This window comes from Aythya ferina (genome assembly GCF_964211825.1).
Source record: "Aythya ferina genome assembly, chromosome: 5".
NCBI classification, from domain to species: Eukaryota; Metazoa; Chordata; class Aves; order Anseriformes; family Anatidae; genus Aythya; species Aythya ferina.
The window spans coordinates 21,675,881-21,701,241 of record NC_140301.1 but is presented as its reverse complement, the minus strand read 5'-3'; the positions used below and the strand labels follow the sequence as shown (position 1 = coordinate 21,701,241).

Here is a 25,361-nt window from a genome sequence, read left to right as displayed (position 1 = left end):
CATTACCTGAGCTATATGGGGAGGAAAATAGGGGAAAGGAAGGAGAAATCACTCAGAATGCCCATTACTTTTTTTATCCACAACAAAGAACTATCCTATTCTGTGGACGAGTAAGAATCATAAATTCAGAGCAGGAAAATAAAATCACAACATATTGCTAAGTCATGTAGTTTTCTTTTAGTTTTCTTTCTATACAACATCACTTGCGAAGTTATTGAGGTAACTTAAGAAGGAGCCTTTAATTACCAGCACGGAGAATGAACGTATAGAGTATTGAAAGGCTGAAAGAAGGAAGAAATTACTTGCATGGCTGAGAGTTGCACCTACGAAATCCAATTCTCATGCTTCATGCTTCCGTGTTAATTACCTACTGTCATACTACCAGATTTTTCTTCCCGTTCAACCCAGGAGGCCTCGATCACTTAAAAACCACACACAGGTACTTAGTATTCACAAATGAATGGACTTTGAAGTTTCAACGGGCAAAACTGTTGTCTGAGGTCCAAAATATTAAGGCTTCATTAGTCACAAAATAAAGCAGGACTTCACAACCTGAGTTGTAGGACTAAAAATATATACAATGTATACACACACAGAGGCCTGGTAAATACACCTCTTCCAAAAAACACTCCCAACATTTCTGTATCAGGTTTCATCACTACACAGGTTGACATTTAAAGTCCACAGGTAATGCCCTCTCTCTGCCTCCTCCCAACCTCACTTCTATCCTGGGCTTCCTGAGTTATTAAAAGCCCACCCGTGTGCATACACACTGTGTGGTAAGTACGCCTGCCGCATCCCGTGACATGATGCACACATGAGGTAGAGTGAATCAACACATATACAGCCAGGGTCAGAATTCTGACAGCACATGAAGAAATAAGCAAATGAAACAGTACAGCCATGGATGACAAACAGCAATTACAAACACAAGCAGCAGACTTGGCAGGAACACATCATAGTGTCTAAAGGCCACATGAGTTCATACCAGCACTTTTAAGTCAGATACAGTTTTCAAAGTCTTAGAACCGAGCTTTACATTTAGGGCACTGAAAGAGGTACTTAATTTTAAAGTCGCAAGCCTATATATTAAAACAAATATTTAAAGACTGTTTTGTTTGCTAATGAACACCACTAAGCTCTGTTTATTTATAAACAGAGTACAATACTACCGATACGCTACAGAAGAAATGAGAAACAGTTCATTGCTCTCCACTGAAAATGCCTGTCAATGGCTGCCACACTGATTTTAAAAACAGCCATTCTCTATGTCTAGAAATAGTAAGACCGGCAGTAACTGAAGTATATAGTGAAATATGTTTCACTTCTTTTTTGTTATTATTTTTCCCCATTATTCTATTTTAATTATAGCTGTAACAAAAAATAGTGCGAATTACATGTTTAATATAGAGCCAAGAAGTCCTGAAAGACTTGCCCAGGTTCAGATACTGCTCTCTATTCTTCAAATCTGAAAGTACATAATCAGAAACATTGGCCGCTGTTCTAGCGAGCTACTAAAAACTCTAATTACAATGCAATTTGATGGAACGCTGCTTCAAGACAGTAAACATTCACCCAATACGTAAAGCACACCAAGAAAAAGGTTATTTGGAAATAATAAAGTTTAACTGTTATTGCATAGATTTCTGTCATATGAAAAAAATGATGACTCTCACACAAACACCTCAAATTCCATGGATTTTGTAATCTGTACATAAATTAGGAATAGTTTGTGCATGGTTTTATTTTTACATGTGAACCTAATTAATAGAGGTGTCTCTTCTGTTACCAAAACCAGGTACTAATGGCGAGATCTACGCTGGAACTACAATGTCTGCTCTCTAACCTGACGCGTTGCTCAATTTTTAGCTCCCGACACAAAGTTGGTGCCGCCACGGACATCAAACTGACCAACTCCTCGCTGTTCCTCAGCAGCGGCTTCTCCCGCACGAGATCTCCCCGGAAAGGAGGAGGAAGGAAAGGGAGCGTGTGCTGGAGCTGCCTCAGCCCGGCGAGGCGCTTTCCTCCAGGAGCAGTTCCCGTCCCCGAGCCCCTTCCCTTCCCGGGCCGCCCCCCGCGCCCCGCGCAGCGCTCCGGGAGGCTGCGGCCCCCGCAGGCCGTGGCTCTCCCTAACCCGCTCCCCAGCCCGGGGAGCCCCCGAGCCGCCGTGCTGGGGCAGGGCGGCGATGGCAGCTGTCAGGGCGCTCCTCGCCCCGCCGCCGGCGCCCAGGCAGCGGCCGCCCTCGGCCGGCAGCGGGCCGGGGCCGCCTCGGGAGCCGGGAGCCCAGGCGGGCGCCATGCTACAAACCAAAATGGCTGCCCCGGGGAAGGGAGCCCCGCTCGGGCCGTGAGGGGCTGCGCCTCCGCCGGGCCCCGCCGCCGCCGCTTCCCCCGCCGGCCCCGTCGCAGGTACCGTGCCCGAGCCCGGCGCAGGGCAGCCGAGGGGCCCCGCTCCCGCCGCCCGATGGCGGCCCGCAGCCCGCAGCCCCCCGGGCCGGCCCCGGCCCCAGCCCCGGCCCCGGCCGGGAGCGCGGCGCCGCACGGAGCCCGTCCGTACCTGCAGCTCGGCCCGCTCCACCTCCCAGTGCGCCCTCTCCATCTCGAAGCGCGCCCACTCGTGCTGGATGTAGTGCAGGATCCCCGGGATGGTGTAGTGCTGCGGCCGGGACAGCTCGGCGGGGCCCGCCGCCTCCTGCCCGGCCGGGGCCGCGGGGCCCTGCGGCTGCTGCTGCTGCCCCCCTCCTCCTCCTCCTCCTCCTCCTCCGCCGCCGCCGCCGGCCCCCGCGCAGCCCCCGGCCGGCTGCAGGTTCACGCTCCCACCCGCCTGCGGCGGCGGCTGCTGCGGTCTCGGCGTGGCCGCCATCCCGCCGCCTCCTCCTCCTCCCCCGGCTCCGGGGTGCTCGTCCATTGTCTGCGGGGAGCCCTCCTCCTGCCGCTCCTCGTCCCGCGGCGGGGCCCTGCGGCGGGGGGCCGCGGAGGGGGCGAGCGGCGCTGGGCGGGGGAGGCGGGACGGCTGCGGGGAGGCGGGGGGCTGCGCCCGGCCGTGCGCGGGTGTCAGAGCAGCGCCGAGCCGCCGCCGGCCGCCATTACAGCCTGCAGCCCGCGGCCCACCCACCCGCGGCCGCCCGCCGAGGGAGGGAGGGAGGGGGAGCGGCGCGGCGCCTGCCGGGAAGCCGCTCCTCTGCCTGCCCCCCCTCCCCTGCACGCTTCCTCCTCCCGGCCGGGCAAGGCGGCGCAGCGCGCATGCGCCTGAGGGAGGTGAGCGCCGTGCGTTGGGGAATGGGGGGGGCGGGGGGAGGAAGGGGGAGCGGGCGTTGCGTCTTTCCCGCCGCTGGCGCGAGGGCGGCCGCGCGGCTCGGGGCTAACGGCCGCCATGAGGGGAGCGGCGCAGTGCAGCGCAGCGGGGCGGGGGTAACGGCCACGTCGTGCCCGGCCCCGTCCTGCAGCTCCGGGAGCCGCCTCTGGGGCTGTGCGGGCGCGTCCCGCGTGGGCCGCCTGCCCCCGTGTGCCCCCTGCCCCCCGTCTGTCTCCAACACCTGAAGCCCGCGGGGTTCAGGTCTTAGCATTCCCAGCAGTTCAGTGGTGCCCTTTGTTAGCCTCAGGAGCAGGCAGTTTTAGGTTTTAAATTTAGGGTATGTTTCCGGAAGCTGCCTAGTCCTTAAAGCCATTACAGCCATTATAGCCATGCTTTTTTTTTTTTTTTTTTGATGAACTCATCTTCGTGGTGTCTCGCTTTCTGTGTAATGTTTCCCCTCCTTGATGGGGACAGAGAGTGCATAACACCATTCAAAAGTTATTACCACACGAAGGAGGTTTTGCGAGAAATCTGGTTTATTTCATCTGGGGCGGTTGTACCTGTGATAGCCGTGCTCTGGTCAACACCATGGTACGGGTAGGGGAAACTGCCCCGGCTGTGAGATTCTGCTCTGAAACGCAGCATTTCCAAACTGCCACCAAGTCCTATCCAAAGTGACAGAAAGGCCACCCCTTTTTGAGCAAGACAGGGATTTGATTTTGCTTTTGAAAACGCATATGCGCTGTACTCATGCCATAAGAATACGGACAGCGTCCTTACTGGGACTCATTCTTGACAGAGCTGTAATTGCATTAATTACTTAAAAATAAATACTGCTTGTCTCAGTACTGGTGTTTCCTCTCTCTGCTAACCTCTCAGGTGCATGTTGCTATTTCAGTTGTTTTACCAATTTTTATCGGACTGCTCCATGAAGTCATTTCCTACAACAAATTCATCATACGTTTTTCCTTTTTCCATACAGATTACCATACTATGTAAATCCAACTCTTCAGCATTTTTTTTTCATTCTTCACTGGCAGTATCAAATCATTACCAAAAATTATGCCTTACCTCACAATCAGTTTAGCCTTTTGTTTAGCTTACAGTCTTATGAGACATTCCTTGTTGCTGAATACATGGGAGTTACTGAAATTTAATTCCGTTACTATATTCAGCCAGCATTCTGACAGCCGAACAGCAAAGGAAGACTTTTTTACTCTTTCCTTCCTCCTTGACTTCCCTAGATTAGCAAGGCTTCTTTTTTTAAAATTCCTGATCCTGAAGTGAAACACGGTGATTTACTTTAAAGCCACATAGACCAAGTTGTTTCATCTTCAGGTGAATTGTAATTTGAACAATAATAAGATCTAGAATACAAAAATGATCCCTATTACCAATAAGTACTAATGATACTACACGTGGCTTTTGTTAAAGTCTTATCCATGGTCAGAACAAAAATAGAACAAGAGTATCAAATAAATGAACTGTCTTCATTTGCTACATACCTTTTTTACAGTAAATTCATAGACAGCAAGTTCAATAGGCTAACATATACCTCAAAATATTTGTTCACCTGCTGTCACATGCTTGTAGCTCTATTATTTGACTTTTTTATTATCCTCATTGATGCTTTAATTCCAGTTTAACCCATTTTGTTCTACATTTAACACACAGATGAAATGCACTTAAAACCTCTGCATCCACAAAAACAACTTGTTTATAGAGTGGGACAATACAGTGAATTACTGGCTTATAGTTCTGACTAATGTTTATTTTATTCTTGGCAAAGGAAATCTGTAAAGATGAAGTTGTGTATTTCTTGCTTGCTATACTTAACCTCTTTCATTTTTAACTCAAAGTCATAAAATGTTGCTGAACTTTGTTACAGCATAATAGTTAAAATGCTTTTAAGTCTGTGGCCATTGACTAGAGTGGTTTTAACTTGACAGACAGAAATCTAATTTGGAATAATAACTGCTGCCCAAAGTCTCAAACTTGGGTTGTGTTTCTTTTTCTTTAATCATCTGTGTATCAGAGTATGCATGAATATTAGTGAAATCTTGGACAAAAATAAATTAAGTGCTTGTTGCTTGTAGTGGAGGAGTAATTAAAATTGTTTAAAATGTTTAATATAACTGCATGTGAAATCTGCAGGGCTGGCCACACTGGAGGTGTAAGACCTCCTTTTTATCCACAGAACAGGTATTGCAGGCTTTGCCTCTCTCAGAGGTCTCAACCAGTATCTGAAAAGATTGCATTTAGGGGTGTGACTCGTGAGCTGGGACAGCTTACGTTGAGGTGTCTCAGGCGGTTACGCTGCCTCCAGAGCTGGCACGTCCTGGAAGCAGTTCCTCCACCATCACGGTTTCTGTTTCAGCACTCTGCAGCAAGCCGAGCAGAGTTGAGCTTATTCTGAAATATGAGGCTGGAGTTACCTATACCGACAGGTGAGGAGGGTGAGCCTGCATGGGGAAGCAAAACTCAGAAGCATCTGTCCATGAGCCATGTAGTCCTTAGTCCTTCTGCCTATCTGCTGGTTCAGAACGAGCCAAAGCCATTGAGTTGTAGCTCTTCAAAGATTCCATCAGTCTACCACTGTGAGTCACAGAAGCCAATCACAATACCAGTGTTCTCTCACAGATATTCATGTGCAGGAGATAATTTAACAAGGGTGAGCTCTAACACAGCATAACACGTATCTAAATCATAGTAGCTACACTGTATGTAGTTTATGTGTGTGCCAAATTATCCACACACAAGAAACCTCGTTTAAAAGAAATGAAGGAGAGAGCTATTCAGTCGTTCAGTGAGGTGCTTGGTTTTGAAGTTTGCAATTTCAAGACATTTTATGTCTTCTCTGTGTGAAACCTTTGAGGGTTTTGTTTCTAGGGAGTCTTCATTATGTCATAGTTCCATAGGTGTTTTGTAAATCAGGTGCACGAGAAGCACTTACTGTAGGTTATTCCAGACAAAATTTGAAATGTGTGGTTGACTGTCACTCGGAAAGCTGGGCTTGACAGTCCATCAGGATGTGGGTACTTCCTTCAAGTCTTCTGCTCATAAGCCCATTTGTGATGCAGATAATTGTCCAGTGACCTGGAATGAGACTATTTGATAGAAATGAATAGGCAGCCTTCAGATAGCAGCATCTTTTCATTACTAAAATGAGCAAAATAATGGCAGTGACATGAAAGGCTTGCATCACGTCACCAATTCTCTTGAACTATTTGATTCTGTATGCAAAAAAAGCATAGTAATTCATGTTGGATTTGTGTGCATATGCAAGCATACGTGAAGGAAACTGCATGAGAACGCACAGAAAAGCATGTAGGAGCTGTACCAGAAGACACAGAACTGTCTTTGTGAGTAGAATACTCATAACTGATCACAGAAAGTAGTTTCTGACATACTTGGAACTAGAAGGAGTGGGAGATTCCTCACCCATCAACATGCACAGGTGTGTTTTTGTTTTATTACACTTCACAGACCTCTTTACATCTTACATATGCAAAACATTTTAACATGTTTTCTGCATCTGAAAGATAAGATGAAAGAAGAAATAAACTGAGAGAAACAAAACAGTAATTTCCTGTTTTTGCCTAAACTGTACAAGAACATGTTTTTATTTCTACACAGGTGAATTTTAAAAATAATTATTTTTAAAGAAAATAAAAATAACAAGATATTTTTAACACTGGAGTTACTCTCAAAGCCAGATTCCACAGCTGTACTTGCACGCTTTATGTAATGTATGGATATATTTATTTTTACATGTAAATCATATAGAAAATTTATTCCAGTATTTCTGCACAAAATCATGTGCTTGTAGTGTCATTTGTGTGAGAAACATTTACAGGTAAAATTTTGGAAGCTGTCTTTGAGGCTCACAGGAAAAATACAGCAACAACTAGCGATACTAGCAGACCTCTCCTCTGCAGCTGTTAATCACCTACTGTAATACTGCGAATGATGACTGTGTCATAAATTACGGGTGACACCTTTGAGTACTGCTATGGTTCTACCACTGTTAGAGCATAATTCGTTTTTTTTTTTTTTATATCGATTCTGGATGAGAGCATTTGTGAGGATTTAAGAAATAATAATTTGAGTCTGAAGTATTTTAATATGTAAAACAATCCAGGGCACTTGAAATAATACACAGATACATTAGTCCTAACACCAGCATTAACCAGATTAACCATGTAGAAAGATTAGGTTAATAAAGGAGTAATTAGGATTAGGGGCCAATCCTGCAGTAGGATCCATGCGTATCAGTTCTTCAGAGTCTTCTGTTATATATCGTGCACTGGTAACTCAAAATACAACAGCTCTTTTAATGTTCCTGAGGTGGTTTTAGCATCCTTCTTTCCTCTAGTCTCACCTCAGTATCTGCAGCACTGTAAAGCCTCAGGTTTTTACCCTCTGGGGAAGGAACCGCGTGGCCGAGGTGCTTGCCAGCAACAGGCCTCGTGCAGCACCTGCACCCTGGTGCTCCGCAGCTCCGTTCGTGCCCAGGGGATTCAAATAGCCTGGAGACAGCTTGCCCAAAGCGAAGGGCTCTGCCTTTATAATTCAGCAGTACCAGACAGAAAGAAGCAACATAAAACTAAGAAAAAAGAAAAACTGCGTATGTCTTTATCATGGTCTGTTTAGCTGGGACAGACATGTTTTGCCGCTGGTAGGAACAACATGCCTTTTGGCCCCTAGTGCCCAACCTTGCTTGTTTTTCATTAAAACAATGGGCAGCATTTCTTAGATCGCTCCTCTTTCACACCATAACCCTTTATTCTTTAGCATTCAGTCTTTCTTTTGGTCCTGTGTCTCATCTGGAAGGACTCATCTATTGTTATCCTTACTTGATACATCTCATCGCATTGCACCTCTGTAACTTCAAGCAGCAGTACAAAGTGGAACAGGGGGGAAAAATAAGAGCCATATGTGAAATGCAGAAGAGATTACATAGATAGGTACTTTCTCATTTCATCATAAATGTCAGCCTGAGCTGCTGTCTCGCAGGGAAGATCCCTTAATACATTTCCATCTGGGCCTTTTTTGTCTTAATTGCCTCATTTGTTCTTTCTCAGAGAACCACTTCCACTCCTTCAAGAGCCCAGAGCCCAGCGGACAAGCTGTGTACACCACAGCAGCATTTATTAACGTTCTTACTCTTCCGTCTGAGGGAATCAACAAAAAGGCACTTTCTTCTTGACATAAAGACTTCACTGTGTCTGCTGGAGGTGAGAAAACAGACTGTCAGGGCTGCAAACAGACTCTATTGTCATTTGTATTGATTCTGGACTCCTGTTCCCTGGAGGTGTCCTACAGACAAGAGCAGATCAAAGAGGAATTTACAGAATAAGAGGGATAAAAGCTTTCTTGCATATGTAGGATAATGCAAAGGAAGAGCTCTCCCTGCTAACTGATACATCCTCTGGTATTTTCCTTCATTTGAAGGACTTGTGAAGATTTAAGGGAGAAAAAACGGTCCCACTCGTCCTTTTCAAATGTCTTACCTGTTTGGAAGACAATAAAGGAAAGAAGAGGATTAAAGAATTCACTACTGATATTAACTCCCAATTAAGGCTATATTTTTGTCTAATGGCAGCATGTCTGTTAGAAAACAATCCAGTCAAAAGGTCCTGTTTTTTTTCTGAGGGTTTCTTTAAAGTAGTAAAACTCCTCCCGGGCTGCTTTTCTGAAATAGGTCTGTTGAACCTGCATATCTGTTGCAGGAATTTTTCCTTTTATTGTTGACTGTATTTTGTGGATCTGGTTTATGATTTCTTTGCTCCCACGTCTAATTTTAAAACAATTTAAATTATGCGGTAGTTTCACAAGGGTAAGAAACGCCCCTACAATATCTTCTAATCACTTACCAGGTCTAATAGTGAAGATGCGTTTAGTATAGGAATCTGGATTTCTTTGCGTAGTAAGTAAACCACAGCATGCTGCGGAGAATGAGATCGCTTTCTTCAGATAGCAGTGATGATAACAGAGGTGGCTTTTCTTTCAGGAAATAACTAGGTGACCAATACTAATGAGAAGCAAGCAATAATTAATGGTAGCACGATATACTGGGATTCCTTGTATCACTATCATGTAAGATTTAGATGGTATCACCCCTAAATATAGCCAGTTTGTTTAGGTTGCCAGTAATATGAGGCAGCACCTATGCAGCATGCCTTGTTATAAAAAATCAGTAGATAGCTAAATACCTATGAAGCTGCTGACTCAGAGATCAATGCTGATTTTTGCATTTTTCCCTTCTGCCCTTCTACACTGTTAAGATATACTTTTTTTTTTTTTTTTTTTTTAAACAAGGAGCTACACTATATTATTCTGTGGATTCCTGCTAAAAGTTTGCCCTTTCCTGCAGGAACTCTGGGATCTTAGGAGAAAATATTTGCATTTTATTTTATTTTATTTTATTTTACCTTGGTAAAGCACCAGGCAAGGAGCAAGTTTTCAAAATTGGAATAAAGAAATAGCTTTTGCAGTATTTGCTGTGTTGCCAGTGTATAAACTTCAAGAACGTATGGGCCAATAAGTCTGTGATCCAAACAGAGTCAGATGGAAAACATTACAGTGACTGTTTTCTGGTATTAAAGAAAAAAAAAAACAACAACACAGAATTTATGCATTATGGAGTTTACCTTTTTTTGCATGCTTTCAAAATATGAGAAAAAAATATATATACATATTTATTTTTTTTGGTATAGCAAGCAGATTCTGTTTTTTGACAGCCTTTTTCAATTGTACCCTGTATGTGGCAGATTTATATTCTACATTTTTATTTCAGTGGCATTATGTGGATTAATACTTATTTAGATTAAGATTAAGCTGTAATTAACATGAACAGATTTCTCCTTAGAAATTTCTCCTAAGACCCACACTTAGTTTTCATTACATGTAGAAGCTACCTTTAGCTTCAATATGGGAAAGCAGATTGGAAAGAGTGGATTGCAGCAGCTCCTGGTCCAGACCAAGATACATGCTGATAACCAGATATTTGGGAGGCTTAAAGGCTTTAATTCTGTGCTAGAGAAGTAGCCATGTACATCCCTTTGTCTTCTCTCCCTTCAATCTGATGTCAGGAAGGTATAAATTAAGTTTTTAAATAATAGCTAACAAAACCAACCAACCAACAACAACAAAAAAAAAAAAACAACACCAACAAACTGTCCAATTTTGCTTTTTTCAGCTGCATTAATTTTATGATTTGTTATTGGACAAATTTCTCATAATGTTTCCAAACCAGTTAGCATGCAAGAAAATGTTGAGTAGATTGAGAAAATGTTGAGAAGTAGAAGAAGAAATTGTGTACTCCTGGAATTCCCAAAATTCTACAAAGCAATTAAATTGCCTGATAATGGAGAAGCTTTGATACTTTGTGATTATTTGTATAGAAAAAAAAAATGGAGTATTACTCTTGGAGTATGTGCCGAAGATTAGAGGTTTGTTTTTATTTCCTGTGTTCTTTATTTTGGAAATAAACTTATATATGTGCAAATATGGGCTGGCCAACTTCTGGAAAGTCTTTTATAACTCCTATGTATATTTTTTTTTTTTCCCTCACAGAAATACTTTTAATTGCTGCATTGACAATTCAGATCTACCACTGAGATCAACAAAAAAGCAATGATAAAGTTTTTTCTTATGGTGAACAAACAAGGCCAAACGAGGCTCTCTAGGTATTATGAGCATGTAGACATTCATAAACGGACAATGCTGGAAGCTGAAGTAATCAAAAACTGTCTCTCCCGTTCAAAGGATCAAGTAAGTTTTTGTACATTTTTTGTTAAATGTTTTATTGTATTAATGTTGCACATCTTTCAGGTAAATAATTCTAGAAAAAAATCAGTTTCCATTGCAGGTCATTATTTCATTTGCACCCATGAAGAAAAAAGTTGTTTCTAGATTATGTGTTCTTTCAGATTAACTATTATTCTGTATTGAATAGATGTTTTTTTTTCTGAGGCTTACAATGATTTTGGACTGTTCTCTATCACTGTGATGAAGATTCTTCCTGTTTGTTTGAAGAAGCTCAGAAGTCCAGGAAGAATTTATTTTCTCCTGTTATTGCTTGGCTAGTAGTGATCAATAGATAGACATCAGTTTTCTTTGCTGAGAAGATAGTAGGTGTATCATTGACAGCTCCAAGTTAAAAAACAAAAACAAACAAAAAAAAAACTTGCCAGAGAGGATTTTAAGTTGTGATACCTAAACTAACTATCTAAAACAGAAGTGTTTTTTTTTTTGTTTTTGTTTTGTTTTGTTTTAAACACATTTTTTTCAGCCTTCATAGGCCTGAAATGCTTCTTAGGCATTTTTATTAAAAAAAAAAGTTCACAACTTGTTCATGAAAGTCAGAAAACTCACATGGTGGAAGTTTGTTAGATGACAGTTGAGATCTTATGCCTCACAAAAGAGAGCCACTGGTTCTTCAAGAAAAGTACCAAACTTAGGAAAAAATTTCAAGCACATTGACTTGATTTTGAGGAGGAATGTGTGACTTGAAATATCAATGAGGTATTTCGGTTTGTGTTCTGAAGTCACCTTCTTTTTCATTAGTTACATGTGTGTTGGAACAGTGGCCCTACCCTATTTAGTTCTAGAAAGCCTCAGAAAAAATCCTAGTCCCTATAATTTACTCCAGTTCATGGAATTGGCAGTGGCTAAAGAAATTAACTTGTGCAAGAGCATCTCTGAACAGAAACTTCACCAAAAGAATTAACAGTATGCTGCCATTTCAAGAACTGAGCAAAACATTACTTAAAAAAGGTGACGTGTAAAGCGGTGTATAATAGCACCATCTACTGGCTCCCTGTCCTATGGTGAACTACATGCGTCTTTCTCCAGTGTCTGGACTTCTGATACTCCTAATATTTATAATAAGAATATTGATCATTGTTAAATATGAAAGTGACCTTCAGTTTGTCTCTTTTGGAAGTGCTTCTAATTGAAAACATAGGAAAAATATCGACTGTCCTTCAATTCTAACCCTGAACAAACCATTTCAGTTGACCTACATAAAAAGTGGCACCGTGTTTTCTGTCAGTAGATGAAAGGTTTCATGTAAAAGTTACCATACCTTCTTTCAAGTCAAAATTACTTGATCGACCTTGCGAAATCCATTGTTTTTTGTGGGTCTTATGTAAGTGAAAGCTTAGTAATGTCACGATTAAATGGCAACTACTATGTTTGACTAATTTTGGTTTTGCCTAGTGCTCTTTCATTGAGTATAAGGACTTTAAGCTGGTATACCGGCAGTATGCAGCCCTCTTCGTTGTCGTTGGAATCAATGAGACAGAGGTAAGAAATTATATTCACTCTTGAGATATAGGCTTGTATTAATCACAGGCAAGAAGTCGAATCGTTTTCCAGTATGGAATTTTGCAATGTCTATTAGAGAATTTCAAGTAGTCATTGCAAAAAGAAAAAAAGTATACAAGGAAAACACCTCTGTTTGACTTCAATCTCTAGCAATAGCCTGAAATATTATCATGAGACATTCTGTATGAGCTTTATACTGATTCTGCTTTCTAAACTTATGTTTGATTAAACATAAATTTTTAGGGTGAGGTTTCTCAGTAAATGTCAGCATTACAGCCAGATCAGTGGTCTTCTGTGTAGTGAATTCCTAACTGCGCGCTGTTTTTTATCCTCCTTGACCAAAGAAAAAAATCCACATGTCAGATGCCAATTTATTTTACTTTTTAAACAAAAGTGAAAAAAAAGGTATCTGACTGAAAGTGGATAAGTACTGTTACTTAATATGCCTTTAAGGTTCAGTCAGCCCTCATGTGTAATAAATTACATTGAGTAATTTATATTAATTTAAAACTTTCTCCTGGAGACCTTAATGGGGTGGTGTGGAAGGTAGCTGCTGACTACAGTGGTGTCTTCAAGGGTTATAACTGCAAGCAATTCAGGGCACATTCTTTTGGCTTCACTGTACCACAAAAAAAAATCCATCAATACTGCTGCAGCACAGTGTCTCTGTACTGCAGTGGGCAGGTGTGACTTCAGCATGGCTAGGCATAGTGCAGCTGCCTGTATTTGTCTAGGTGATGTGGGGGATGGCAGCAGCCCAAGCAAGACAAATCCATTTGGTTCTGCAGTGCTTACTCAGGTGGCTGCCCTGGCCTGGCCCGAAGCTTAGGAGCCTGAGCACTTGCCTGCTCTTGGTTGCTCAGCGAGACGTAACCACGCCTCCTCTTGCTACAACAGACAGTCTGTGCACTTTATTGTAGTACTTCCTGTCATATTCTAGTTGGTTTTCATAAATCACAAGCTGATATAACACTAAGAATACTACCGTTGTTTCTATCTGTTCATTTAACATTCATTCGTTTTTAATTTAATTTCAGAATGAAATGGCAGTATATGAACTAATTCATAATTTTGTGGAGGTTTTGGACAAATACTTCAGCAGAGTGGTGAGTGAGACATTGAATCTGTTACAAAATATTTCTTCTCTTTTAAAGTTCTAGTGAATTATAGGTAATAAATCAAAGTTGGTTTATATTAATGTAGATTTTTGAAGACTTTAGCATATTATCACTATAAAAAAAAAAAGTTGATTTTTCAGAGTAGTAAAAGCATGCATGGGTTATAAATCATCAGACAAGGAATACCAGAAATAGTTTTGGTAGAAAAGCATGTTTTTATATGCTTATACTCAGGGGTTTCTCTAGGTCATCTACTCTCAAAATAGCCACTGGCATTCTATGTTTTAAAGAAATATGAGTTTTTTCTTCTCGTTTTTTTTAATGTTCTTAGTATAATGTTCCCAAAATACTTAATTCATCATAAAGTAAGTATAAGCATTAAACAGGGAGCTGACAACACTCTCACTGAACAAGATTAGAGGGACAGAGCAAACAAAACCTCAACAACCAGCCTGTACTTGTGCTCCCCATATTGTTGTTGTGCAACAGTGGTTATCTGATGTAACAGCTATTGTAAAGACAGTCACTTTGCTGAGGATTTGAAGATGGAGGTAGCTCCAGTTAAAATGACACTTTCCCTTTTGGTAGAAGAGGTTTTGTTAGTTTTTACAAAACTGGAAAATGCAGCATTATAATGCTGGGTAGAACATGTGCAATTTAATGCAGGATTTGAAATAATCTGGTTATAAACAAATTCATCTCAAATAGTACTTGGGCACAATTTTAGTTTGGCTATACTGAGGTGTGTTAGATACCCATCTCACAAAAGAGGACTGGATAGTTTCCTCTATTGTCCATCAGTTTGAAGGTATTACGTTGGTAAATACAGATGCAAGCAAGCAGTATGCAGTGTTTATAATGTTGGTTCCCTAGCACCACAGCAGACATGGCAGAACTTCCTGTGTGAATTCAAGGACGTGCTTGTGAGAGTCTTCTAAACTCCTCACTGTTTAGATGCCTGACAAATGCTTTAGGATATTATTTCAACTACTGCTGTACCAGCCTTTTAAAACTCATGGTACTGAGTAAATCACTTTCTTACTGTATGAAGTTCAGAATGTATTTCTTAAAATTGTTACGACTGCAGTCTCAACCTGAGCAGTAATAACCAGGAGTGGAGTCTGATCCCTGCAGCACAGGAACACACAGTAGAATTTAAATCTTATTTAACTAACTGAGGTAATAGTTGCCAACCACTTCCCAAATTTTATTTTCTTTACTTAGGCAGAGCAAAAATAGATTTAGTTCTTATATGTGTATATCATTTCTTGACCACATATATCACACAACCACTGATATTGTTAGAAATTTGCTGAATTCATCCTAAAAGATTTTGGTATTTCTCCTAGCATATAAGTTTTAAAACTAGGGGAAGTAAAAAGTGGGGTAGTTGAAATCTCATGCCATTCCATGGTTCTATTTTTAATAGGCTGTAACAGTAAATGGCAGAACATTGGAGAGGGTTATAATTCTAGCTGGAGTTTCTGACAGAAACCACAGGACAAAAAAGTATATGTTTGTACTATTATGGATTGATGTTTAGGATTTGCAGAATTTTAGAAGAATCCCAAATTATGATGATGACAATGGAAACAAAACTCTGGGAAAGGAAAGAACATCTGTCCTGCTCTAGAATGACATTTTGTCATCTATTATTTTTAGGTTTGTGAGCTTTAAACATTCTCACATACTCTATTTTTATCTAATGGAGCTTACAGAGCTTGAATTTCCTAATAGAATTAGGGGGAAGCTTTCAAAGTTGCAAGTGAGATACTGTTCTGAGTCCCCTTCACTTTTGTAACAGCTACCTAGGAAGAACTCCACTTACTATTTAGACTAGATCCTCCAATGTTTTCCACTCTTTTTTAATATGAAGGAAGTTCAAACTGATCAGACTCTTAAAATATAGTTTTTGTGAGGCATAAAAATTCCCAGCTGAAGGATGGCAAGGTCACTTGGTGAAGACTTGTCACCTTAGACCATATAAGTAGTCGTACTTCTGTCAGTGGGAACTCTGCCTAAAATTCCAGGGCTAGACTGTGAATGGAATCCATGTCAGCAAGTACAATAAAATCCCTCAGTTGCAGATAAAAACGTTCTGTGGGAACAGACATCTTCCTTTCAGCAGAGACTGGAGAAGTTCTACCCTAACTGTGCAGGATCTGAGGCTGTGATTAATTGTTTCTAAATTTAGCCATTTAACAGCCACCCAAGTTAGATGTTCGGTCATCCTGTGCTCCCATTACAGGGAGTGGAGACAAACAAGTATCTCTAGAAAGTGAGTCATGTCTCAAGTGTGCTGAGTCAACTGGGGAAGATACCCATCTTTTCTGGCTGCAGAGAGACCACACAGGCTTCTCAGCCAGACACGTCAGTTAAATGAATAAAATGATGTTATAACTTGAGGCCAAGACTGCAGGAAGAATGGTGTTATTGGAGCTGGAGCAGTAGTTAGAAGTGGTAGGGGTCCAAAGCTTAAGCTTCTCTCCCCCAGTAGATCCTGCCACAGCTACCACAGCCATGCATATACATTGTCTACATTTTTCTGTTGAAACGATGTGCAACTTACTTGGTTTTAACTGTTTTATGGAACAGAATCATAGAATTCATTCCGGCTGGAAAAGATGTGCATCTAGTCCAACCTTTCACCTAGTACTGAAGTCCGCCACTAAACCATGCTGCTGGGTTCTAAACCTACATGTTTCTCAAAGACCCTCAGGGATGGTGACCCAACCACTGCCCTGGGCAGCCTAGGCCGCGCAATCCTTTCAGTAAAGAAATTTCTCCTAACATCCGACCTAAACCTCCCCTGGCACAACTTGAGGCCATTTCCCCTTGTCTTATCACTTGGTACTCAGGAGAAAAGCCTGATCCCCACCTTGCTACAATCTCCTTTAAGGTAATTGTCAGGTACAATAAGATCTCCCCTGAGCCTTCTCTTCTCCAAGCTAAACAACCCCAACCCCCTCAGCTGCTCCTCATATGAATTGTAAACTTGAAGTTAACACCTTGTCTTTGAGGAAGAGAGAATATAGGGCTGGAGATACCATGATTAGAGGTGCTGTTTCTCTACGCAGTCATTGAGATAGCAGTGCATATATTCCAATCATTGATAGAGGTGACCTTGTTTTTTCCAAGTGCAAATTTCAGAACGCTAGCTTTTGTAACAGGGGTAGGTAACATATCAAAAGCAGTTTCTGTTCTGTCCGGAACCGAAATGTGAGTCATCCTAGACATTTCATTCTATTTTGAAGACTTCATCATCTAGTAGGATTATGTAATGTTTAATGACTGAGATGAAAGATCAAACTGTAACTAATGGTTGTGTTTTGTTTTTTTCTTTCAGAGTGAATTAGATGTATCCTTTTTAGTGTCAGAAAGACATTTATCTCTCTTTTTCGTGACTGTTTTACCTCATACTTTCCTCAGAGTGCTGGCTAAAACAGTCAAGACAATGCACAGGTTTCACAAATTTTGCATATAAAATAACAACATTTTGGTATCTGTATGAAAGCATGAGTGACATTCATGATTCTCCTAGTTAAATTTTCAGTCATCAAGGTAAGCATCATACCAGTTAAAGAAAGTCATGGAGAGCTTGCTTCAAGAGAACTAAGTAACAACACCTAGACATGAAAATATGTATTCATGGGGGAACTTTCAGGCTGAACTACAGATTACTTCTGGGTTTTATTTTAAGTTTACTTAAATAGATACTGACACGAGCTACAAATAATAAGTGAATGTTACAGCTGTGCCTTCAGCCAAATAACAGAACAGTAGCATCATTGTAAGATTAGATTTGTACTATGATCTTTCTTTATCGAAGTCTAGGTGAGTTTTACTATCTATATCAATGTAAAGAGAGAAGGACCTTAGAGGGAAAAAGTTAGGGTACCACGCCTTGCCACAGATACTATAGATACCTAAATTTGTTTTCCTTATGGATCCATTTGCTCGTGTATGATTTGCAGGGTATTTGCTTAAAATATAATCAATGCTGAACTAAAACCAAATACAAACATACACTAAATAGTAAAATACTGTCATTCTGGAATGAATTTAAGAATTAGTAATATATGAAGAACAGAAAAATGCCGTAATTTTTCTTGTAATTGTTGTCACTTCTTTATAGAAGAAAACAAAAGGAAATAATTTATTTTTACTTTATCAAGTATTTGAATGATTAGCTACGTGCTGGAACTCTCTCTTACTTACTGAACTTAAATCTATATCTGTATATATACTGCAATTCCTTCCTGAAATTCACAAAACATTGTGGTACTAATATAACTCTCCTGGATTCACCTGGGTTAGAAAAGCGCAATAATGAAAATTCAGCATGAAGGAACTCTTTAGGTCTCTGATCATATCACTACATTTGTTTGTATTCAGTTATAGTTAAGGATCAGAATTAATGTTTACTTTGTGAGAACTTTGCAGAATTAGAGACTAACCCATCATACTCAGCAATTAAACAAAAATAGTTCTGTATGTCTCCATAGGGTATACTTGGAGTATGCATATACCTGACTCTTTTTAATCATGGATTATTTTGAGTACTGATGATTCTGAATTCTGCCTGCCTCTGGTCATTGTTTTCATTCTAAGATACATTTTCTGTAGTTATATACCTACAGTTATCACCAGTAGCTCAATTAATAGCTGAGAAAAGCTGTTGCATGTTCAGCAAGCTTCTGCATACAATGCTGGTTTGCACTGTTTAGAGAACCTGTGGCACTATATGCTAACACTAACACTTGCAACTGGTGCAATACTGTGTCTGAATGACTCCTATAACACAGACAGCTTCTGCATGGCTCTCATCTGCATGAGGTAATGAATAATAAGTATTTGGAAAATAAAAGGGTACGTTACTATTTATCTTTCTATTAAATACCAGCCTGAGAGAAAGTCCTCAAATCTTAGCTGTGCAAATACTGGAAAAGCTGATGCCTCGTATGTGTCTCCTCGGTATGTACGACATATGCATGATGTACAGTTGTTTTTTTTTCATTCAAAAGTGCATTTTTATATGTTATACATTTCAGGAACTGTTCTAAAATAAAATATTTTACTTACATCTATATATATACAAAATTTTTCTCTCAGGGAAAAAAAAAATCATAAATTGAGAAGATATATAAAATAGTTCAAGTGAAGTGAGATATCCTCAACGTTTAAGTGTAAAGCAGAGGTATAGTGATGAAGTGGGCTCTTCAGAACTTATTTCTGACAATAGCTTGAATAGCAGATAAATGGGCCCAGAAGAACAATATAAGATCTGAACTATACACATCTTACACAGATGTTAATGCAGTGTAAACAACAATCCATCTATACACCTTTCAGAGCACGTAAGATAATATGGGGTTAAACCATGGGGTTAACATGGGGTTAAACCATTTCCCTTGCCAACTAGCCTTAGCTAACTCTTACATTTAATACAATTTGCTGATGGAGGAAGTACAGTCTAAATGTCTGTAATGGCAAACATGAAGTAGTATTTACAAAATCCTTGTATACTGTGTGTCTGGCTGGAAATGGTCATTATTTACCATCTCTGTGTTTTTATTTTTGTGTACATATCCATGTGAAGTTTCTTTGAAAAGTAACATTAGCTATTCTATATAAAAAAAAGTGTTTACTACCATGAACAATAATAGGAAGCTAAATGAAATCCAAAAACATGAGCATAATCACCCATGCACAGAGCAAATCCCAGTTAAAGGCTGTCACTGTCGTACAGCTGAAATGTTCTTCACTAAGCAACATTTATGTGGATTCTTAAAACTTTCCTAAGCTTAGTACATTACCCCAGTATTCATGGCACTGCAGCTCCTGTTAACATGGGGCTCCAGCTTCGTTTAGGTCCAAACTCACCAGTTCACCCAAGGCACCTGGATCTTAATTTGTGTAAGGGCCCAAGCCTGGGGCCAGCCTTCAGGAGGGGGACCTAGGACACAAGACAGGGAACAGATTCAATTTGAATCCTGCCCAGCAGGACTCATACCTAATAATTGTATGTACATACGATATATGCCTGTGTGATGCTAAACAATGCATGAACAACTGAAAAGTTATCTCATGCATACAGAAACAAACAGTGGTTAGCTACTAGCCGGTTCAGTGACTACCTCTAGAGTAGCTGTGTTTTTACAGGAGCTTTTGTGTGAATTATGTGTCATTGTATGATGTCTGTTTTAATTCTGGGATTAAATCAGTCACATACTTGAGGGTACCTAAGATAGAAGCATATAACATCACTAGTGTTTTTATGTTTTAGGGCATTTTTTTGGTTTGCATCTGTGTGCTTGCACATGTGCATGAATGCAAGGGTGTGGGTTTTTTTGTTCTGTTTTGTTTTAAAGAATAATGTTGTAAGGACAGTCAAGTAAACACGTAATGTAATTGTCCTAGTGGTGCTGGCTTCCCAGTGTGTTAATATTGCTAGGCAAGCCTCACTTTTGTGTGTGAAATAAGTGGGTGGAATTCTACGTGGCTCTAAAACTGCAGCTTGGGTAGTGCAGGAGCTACTTTCTTGGTGTGATGATGACAGACTATAAAAATGAAAGTGGTATCACAGAAGCTTTGTAGGGAACAATGTGCTGGTAAGCCTGGGAGTTTTTAAAATTACAGAAAGTTGACTTTTCGGTTCCTTGAACTGGTGAAGCAAACCTTACTTGAAGATGTTAACATATGGAAGAAACAGTTACTTACATTCTCCTTGTGGGAGGAGGAAGGCAGGGTTCTCTAGAACCAAGTATTTCAAGAATGTTGTCTTGATCCAAAAAACCTTTACATTCCATTTCAACGAGCTGCTGCTTCTAGGATAGATAAAATGCTTTGATACAGGAAATACTTCATGCGAATTAAGTAGTAGTAAGAAAACTGAATGATGAATTTATAATAAGAGAATTTATAAGGATATATTTCAGATTATCAGAATAAATCAGAATATGCAGTACTTCTTGATCCTATTTTAAAAAACAAAACAAAAAAACAAAACACCCTTCAACCAACCTTTAGTTGGAAATGAATGACCAGGATGGAAATCAAAGTTCTGTAACGTTGTATATTCAGTAGCAAACCACCTGCCACATAAGTACTCATGCTGTAATCTACAAAGATTGTGTTTGTGCTCCTGGGTGTGTTACTTGATCACAAGGTGTTGGCTGTACTTCATCATTTCTTAAACGTGTACACACCCTGAATTACTTGCCTGGAATATCCTAAGATACCTTAAAGTGTCTCTATATGAAGCAGTTATTTATCACGTGTAACGCTTGAATGTGCCTCTTTCCTTTCATTCCCTCCTCATTGCCTTCTCTCCCACTTCACTATCCACCTATGTGTTGTTTCAGGGAAGGAGACACAGGACTGTGTCACATCTACCTCCTTTTAGTATTTAAGTGCCATAAAACATAAAGACGCTTCATGAGACTAGAAAGTACCATTAGGGTCTTAATACACTTTAAACTACAGATGCACAGGTTAATAAATATTTTCTTCTTCATACTTGGTTAAATTGTTTGTTGGCCTCTACACAAATCTAGTGCAAGTGTGGGCAGCCAGGATTCTTACAGGAAACAAGACCTTAAATGGAAGCTCAGGGTGGTGTATATGTACACACCGTATAAAGCTCTTCCTGTTGCCAGTTGCTCAAACTGGCTTGTTCTGCTGTTTTTCAGCTGGGTGTGGATTTATGACTTCAGGACTTTAAACCCTGAATATTAGGGTCACTTGCCAAACCAGTGACAGGTGGGGAGGATGAGTGTTGCTGAGACTCAGAGATAGACATCCCTGGCTGGGCAGGGCAGGCAGACTTGAATGGCAAAACAGTGTTTGTACAACAAGATGTAAGAGTAGAGAAGAGTCACAAGACTTACGGGAAGGGAAATAAGCCAAGATTGCTGACTGTGCAAGTCTGACGGTTTGCCAAGAACTGCATGGTAAAGTGAGGTGGGAACAGAAATGAAAAAGGAAGCCAGGATGTTTGGCTGAGGGGAGGGCATAAGCACTCTCGCTCCTCTGTTGGAATTGCAGTACCGTGAATCACTTGGGTTGGTAGACTGCAAAAGCAAAAAACCAGCAGGAGTCAGTTTGATTGCTTGTTGAAACTTGAACGGAATGTTATCTAACTTCGTGAGCAGATCCTCTGGCACTGTGTAGAGCAGGGTCATGGTTGATCTAAAAATGAATAGAAGAACTCTCATCCTAGAAGTTCACATTACTGTAATAAGGAAACCATAACTTCTCAGAATAAAGTATTTGTGTAAAGACCTGTTTTTCTATTGAAAAGTAGAATAGAGGAGGAAAATGTTCTTAAGTCCTTAATCAGCCAATGTAAAACAACTGCTTTTGTCTCTGGAACCACAGAAACTGAGAGTGTTAAAGCTTTGAGGACAGTACTGTTCCTCAGAATTGAAAGACTTAAGCCTGATATTTAGAAGCAGCATAGGCCTATGATCAAATTCAGAAGGAGGTCTGGTATGTAAAATACAACCTAAAATTAAATTAGGTGCTTCAGTTTAGCAAATTGGAAACTATCTTATGAACCATGAGCATCGACTGCAATAGTTTCTCCTCCTCACTTAAGAGGTATAGTTATTATTAAGTGGTTATTATTACAATTACTAAGTGGTGTAGTTATTTTGGGGGCTGAATTCTGATATTACACATAACATAGACACAGTGCTTGTGGTCAAGCAGAATGCACTCTTTAGAGCAGCTCTACAGTTGCTTACTGTGCTGCCCAAGCATGCAGTAGCACTGAGTTCAGCCCAGAGGAACCTAACAGCCTGCTAGCTGCAGTCTCACCAACTTGCATCTACAAATCCACCCTACAATTCAGCCAAAACAAGTTCAAGTCTTCCCATCTTTTAGAACAGTGGTCACAAACAGGGCTGATGAGACCATGCTTTATTGTATGCAACAGGAACTGTCACCAAGACAGGGACAAAAGCTTAAGCTTCTCTCATCACTGAGATGATGAGATGTCAGCACTGAGATGACAGCATTGTACACAAGATTTTATAGAACAGCCTTAAGTAGAAAGCAGCAGATGCAATTGCTATGATCTCAGCTAAGCTTGGCTACTGAGGAACGTGGGTTTGGAATTCCCCAGGCTGAGGGAGGACAGCCTGCAGCCTCTAGGGTTCTTAACCAAAGACGAGCAGCATCTTTACCGTGTTGTTTTGAAAGACAGCCAGTCATTTCATCTGAAGTAATGACTTGGGCTTCTGTATCTGAGAGAAACACCTACAGCAAAATCCCTCTCTGCACTCTTAAGTACTGGCTTCAGCATCAGTTGTCTGTAAGCGGTGAGTTACTGACGGGTCTAGCTCTCACCATTCGTTGCAGAGGAAGGAGCTCCTCAACCTGAATGAGGTGCCTTCCCTTCTCAAAGAGAAGCTAATAACACAGACACTGGCATGTTCAATGCTACATAACTAAAATCCTTTTCTTGAATGTGGATCTTAGGCTGCTGACTTTCGTGAGGTTTCATGGTTGCAATACTGGTTATGACTGGTGTTTACCACCTAGCCAAAACAAATACATACAAATATCAGGCTCCTGAGCTGCTGTCACATACAGGTGACCTTCCACTGTTCGTGCAGTTTGGAGCAGTAATGCCTTAAAACACTGCAGTTAAATCTCCTAGAACTCATGAGACAGAGCAGCCCTCTGAATGCCCAAGTTTAAAAAATGATTCAGATTATCTTCCTTGAGGTGAATGTTAGATTGTAACCATCTTTCAGAGTGTCTATTTAACTAGGAATCATTTATTTGCTTTTACTCCTGTGACTTATTACTAGAGTAGTGCATCGACTTTTAATGTCAGCAAGGTCCTCTTATGAAGTTATTCTCAAGCAGATCAAGTAAATAGCATCAGCAACCTAGGCTAAAATAGATTATACTTGAGAATCCAATTTTTAAGAATTTGACTGAAAATGACTTTGGTTAGAAAAAATGCAGAATACCAGTATCTTTACATTCAAGGCCTTTTTCCTTTGGAAAACATTTCATATTCAAGGAATAGATGGTACTCAGGCACACAGTAAAACTAAGCACCTACATATCTAAGTTCAGGTTTACCTTTCTTTTACTTCTCTGTGGTCATCTTCCAAGATGTAACACTTGGTGCTTTGACTTCTCTAGTACAAACTTCTGACATCTCTGTGGCCATGAAAAGGTGCCAGTTGTACTGACTCCTTAGTTCTAGGAAAACAAACAGCACGTAACTAGAATAAATTAATACCTACTTTGTTTAAGGCTTAATCAAAGAGAAAGACTAAGATGCCTAAGATTTTTCTCTAAGTTTATCTTCATGTTGTTTGAAATAAGCTTAACTCGTAACATTTCTAGATCATGTTCAATTTGGATAGAGTGCACATCATTTTGGACGAAATGGTGCTAAATGGCTGCATCGTGGAAACAAACCGAAACAGAATCCTTGCCCCTTTGTTTGTGCTCGACAAAGTGGCAGAGAGCTAGGAAGATGCCAGACTGACTAAAGCATTTAAAGAAAGATGGTGAAATCATCAAGATCATACCAACACATCATTTTCTGATTTTGTAAGAGCAACTCATGCAATGTTCAAATTACTTGGAAGATATTTCCTGCTTCTCCTGTGCCCTACAAACCTAATGGGAAGACAGCTACTGTAAAGCAGAGCCTTCATTTTCAGATGCAGCAGAAGCCCTTTAAGAACAGAAAAATGTTTCTCAGCATTTTGTTTTAAATGTAAACTTACATGTGACTGTCTAGGTATCCCTTTGAATCATCTATCCTTCTAGCTGACCTAGAAGACAGAAGATATGGAAATATAATTTCAAACAGTTTCAATGCCTCCTTTAAGCAGCAACATTGTATTTTTTTTTTCATACAAACATATTGTAAATTAAAGTTCTGTAACTTCTATGATTAGGTTCAACATTCATCAAAAAGCTGGTCTCCTCTTCCATGGAGAGGCTCTTCTTCTGGATACAAAAAAAATGTAAATAACAGAAGTAGAGACGTTTTTAAGATTCCTGCATACCATGTAAGTTGTAACTAGAAGTTATACTTAAATTATATTAATAAAATAATTTAAATCCGAGTTTGATTCAATTTTATACATACTTGCTTCATAAATTACAGAAAATCTATTTCATTTTGGCACACCAGTGTATTTTTTTTCTTTGTCTGTGCATCACAAAAGACAGACAACCAGAAATGCGCATGCTTCTCAGGACTGCGTAAGTACCAAATCCAGCCTTCCTTCTGTAGTAGGAGGACATAGCTACAGGAACTTTTATTCACAAGGCATTCAAAACGCTGTTTCATCTCCGTGTGTTACATTCCTTAAGTCACTGGAGAGTTAGCAATCTGAAATGACTTTCATTTACCTTTCTAGAATGAAGGTATCTGGCTCCTCCTTCATAAACTCCAATGCTCAGCATAACTTGACATCGAAAGAGCATGTGATGTGTGGGCATTATGGTTGAAAGCACGCTAACAGTCACTCCTAAACTGCACCTAGAAACCAGAGCGTAACAAGTACCGGGTGAAGTGTGGTGTGGTAGAATAGTCTACAGCTTCCAATCTCCCACTTCTCTTCCTGCCCGCAAGC

At 40.4% G+C, this 25,361-nt stretch overlaps 3 protein-coding genes across 15 annotated transcripts in view; 1 reads left to right on the top strand and 2 right to left on the bottom strand.

Annotated features, from left to right (window-relative positions):
- Positions 1 to 3,074, bottom strand: part of STRN3 (striatin 3) — a 60,339-nt gene extending 57,265 nt beyond the window's left edge. For 2 of the 4 annotated variants that reach the window (XM_084521229.1, XM_084521228.1), the window contains exon 1: positions 2,558 to 3,072. In XM_084521229.1, coding sequence (XP_084377355.1) covers positions 2,558 to 2,908 — 351 coding nt within the window. In that variant the 5' untranslated portion in view covers positions 2,909 to 3,072. Of the gene's footprint in view, positions 1 to 2,557 lie in introns of all 4 variants that reach the window. The other 2 variants (XM_084521227.1, XM_084521230.1) reach the window with 2 other exon arrangements.
- On the top strand, positions 2,168 to 24,848 carry AP4S1 (adaptor related protein complex 4 subunit sigma 1). Of its 9 annotated transcripts, none has more exons than XM_084521234.1 (7): positions 2,169 to 2,409; positions 8,380 to 8,532; positions 10,874 to 11,071; positions 12,521 to 12,607; positions 13,666 to 13,734; positions 17,093 to 17,104; positions 24,115 to 24,848. In XM_084521234.1, exons 3-7 carry the CDS (start codon positions 10,934 to 10,936, stop codon positions 24,241 to 24,243), a joined length of 435 nt encoding a protein of 144 aa, XP_084377360.1. In that variant the 5' UTR covers positions 2,169 to 2,409; positions 8,380 to 8,532; positions 10,874 to 10,933; the 3' UTR covers positions 24,244 to 24,848. The 9 variants fall into 9 exon arrangements, with proteins under 9 accessions (XP_084377363.1, XP_084377360.1, XP_084377364.1 ...); XM_084521235.1 differs by lacking the exon at positions 2,169 to 2,409 and adding an exon at positions 3,244 to 3,258; XM_084521236.1 differs by lacking the exon at positions 2,169 to 2,409 and adding an exon at positions 5,667 to 5,742.
- LOC311437663 (uncharacterized protein) lies at positions 5,316 to 24,106 on the bottom strand. 2 transcript variants are annotated; one of them, XM_084521241.1, is made up of 5 exons: positions 23,845 to 24,106; positions 21,636 to 21,936; positions 20,467 to 20,573; positions 19,563 to 19,702; positions 8,545 to 9,844 (listed from the first exon to the last, which is right to left on the bottom strand). In XM_084521241.1, exons 2-4 carry the CDS (start codon positions 21,927 to 21,929, stop codon positions 19,690 to 19,692), a joined length of 414 nt encoding a protein of 137 aa, XP_084377367.1. In that variant the 5' UTR covers positions 21,930 to 21,936; positions 23,845 to 24,106; the 3' UTR covers positions 8,545 to 9,844; positions 19,563 to 19,689. The 2 variants fall into 2 exon arrangements, 1 of the variants encoding a protein (XP_084377367.1); XR_014693613.1 differs by adding an exon at positions 5,316 to 6,402 and having other exon boundaries at positions 9,172 to 9,329; positions 19,563 to 24,106.
- Positions 24,849 to 25,361: the final 513 nt, after the last annotated feature.

Coding starts and splice junctions, on each gene's coding strand:
- AP4S1 (XM_084521237.1), top strand. CDS start 10,934: ATGATAAAGTTTTTTCTTATGGTGAACAAACAAGGCCAAACGAGGCTC. Junction 11,072..12,520: donor TCTCCCGTTCAAAGGATCAA/GTAAGTTTTTGT, acceptor GGTTTTGCCTAG/TGCTCTTTCATTGAGTATAA. Junction 12,608..13,665: donor TTGGAATCAATGAGACAGAG/GTAAGAAATTAT, acceptor ATTTAATTTCAG/AATGAAATGGCAGTATATGA.
- LOC311437663 (XM_084521241.1), bottom strand. CDS start 21,929: ATGACCCTGCTCTACACAGTGCCAGAGGATCTGCTCACGAAGTTAGAT. Junction 20,574..21,635: donor CTTGGCTTATTTCCCTTCCC/GTAAGTCTTGTG, acceptor TATCTATCCTAG/AAGCAGCAGCTCGTTGAAAT.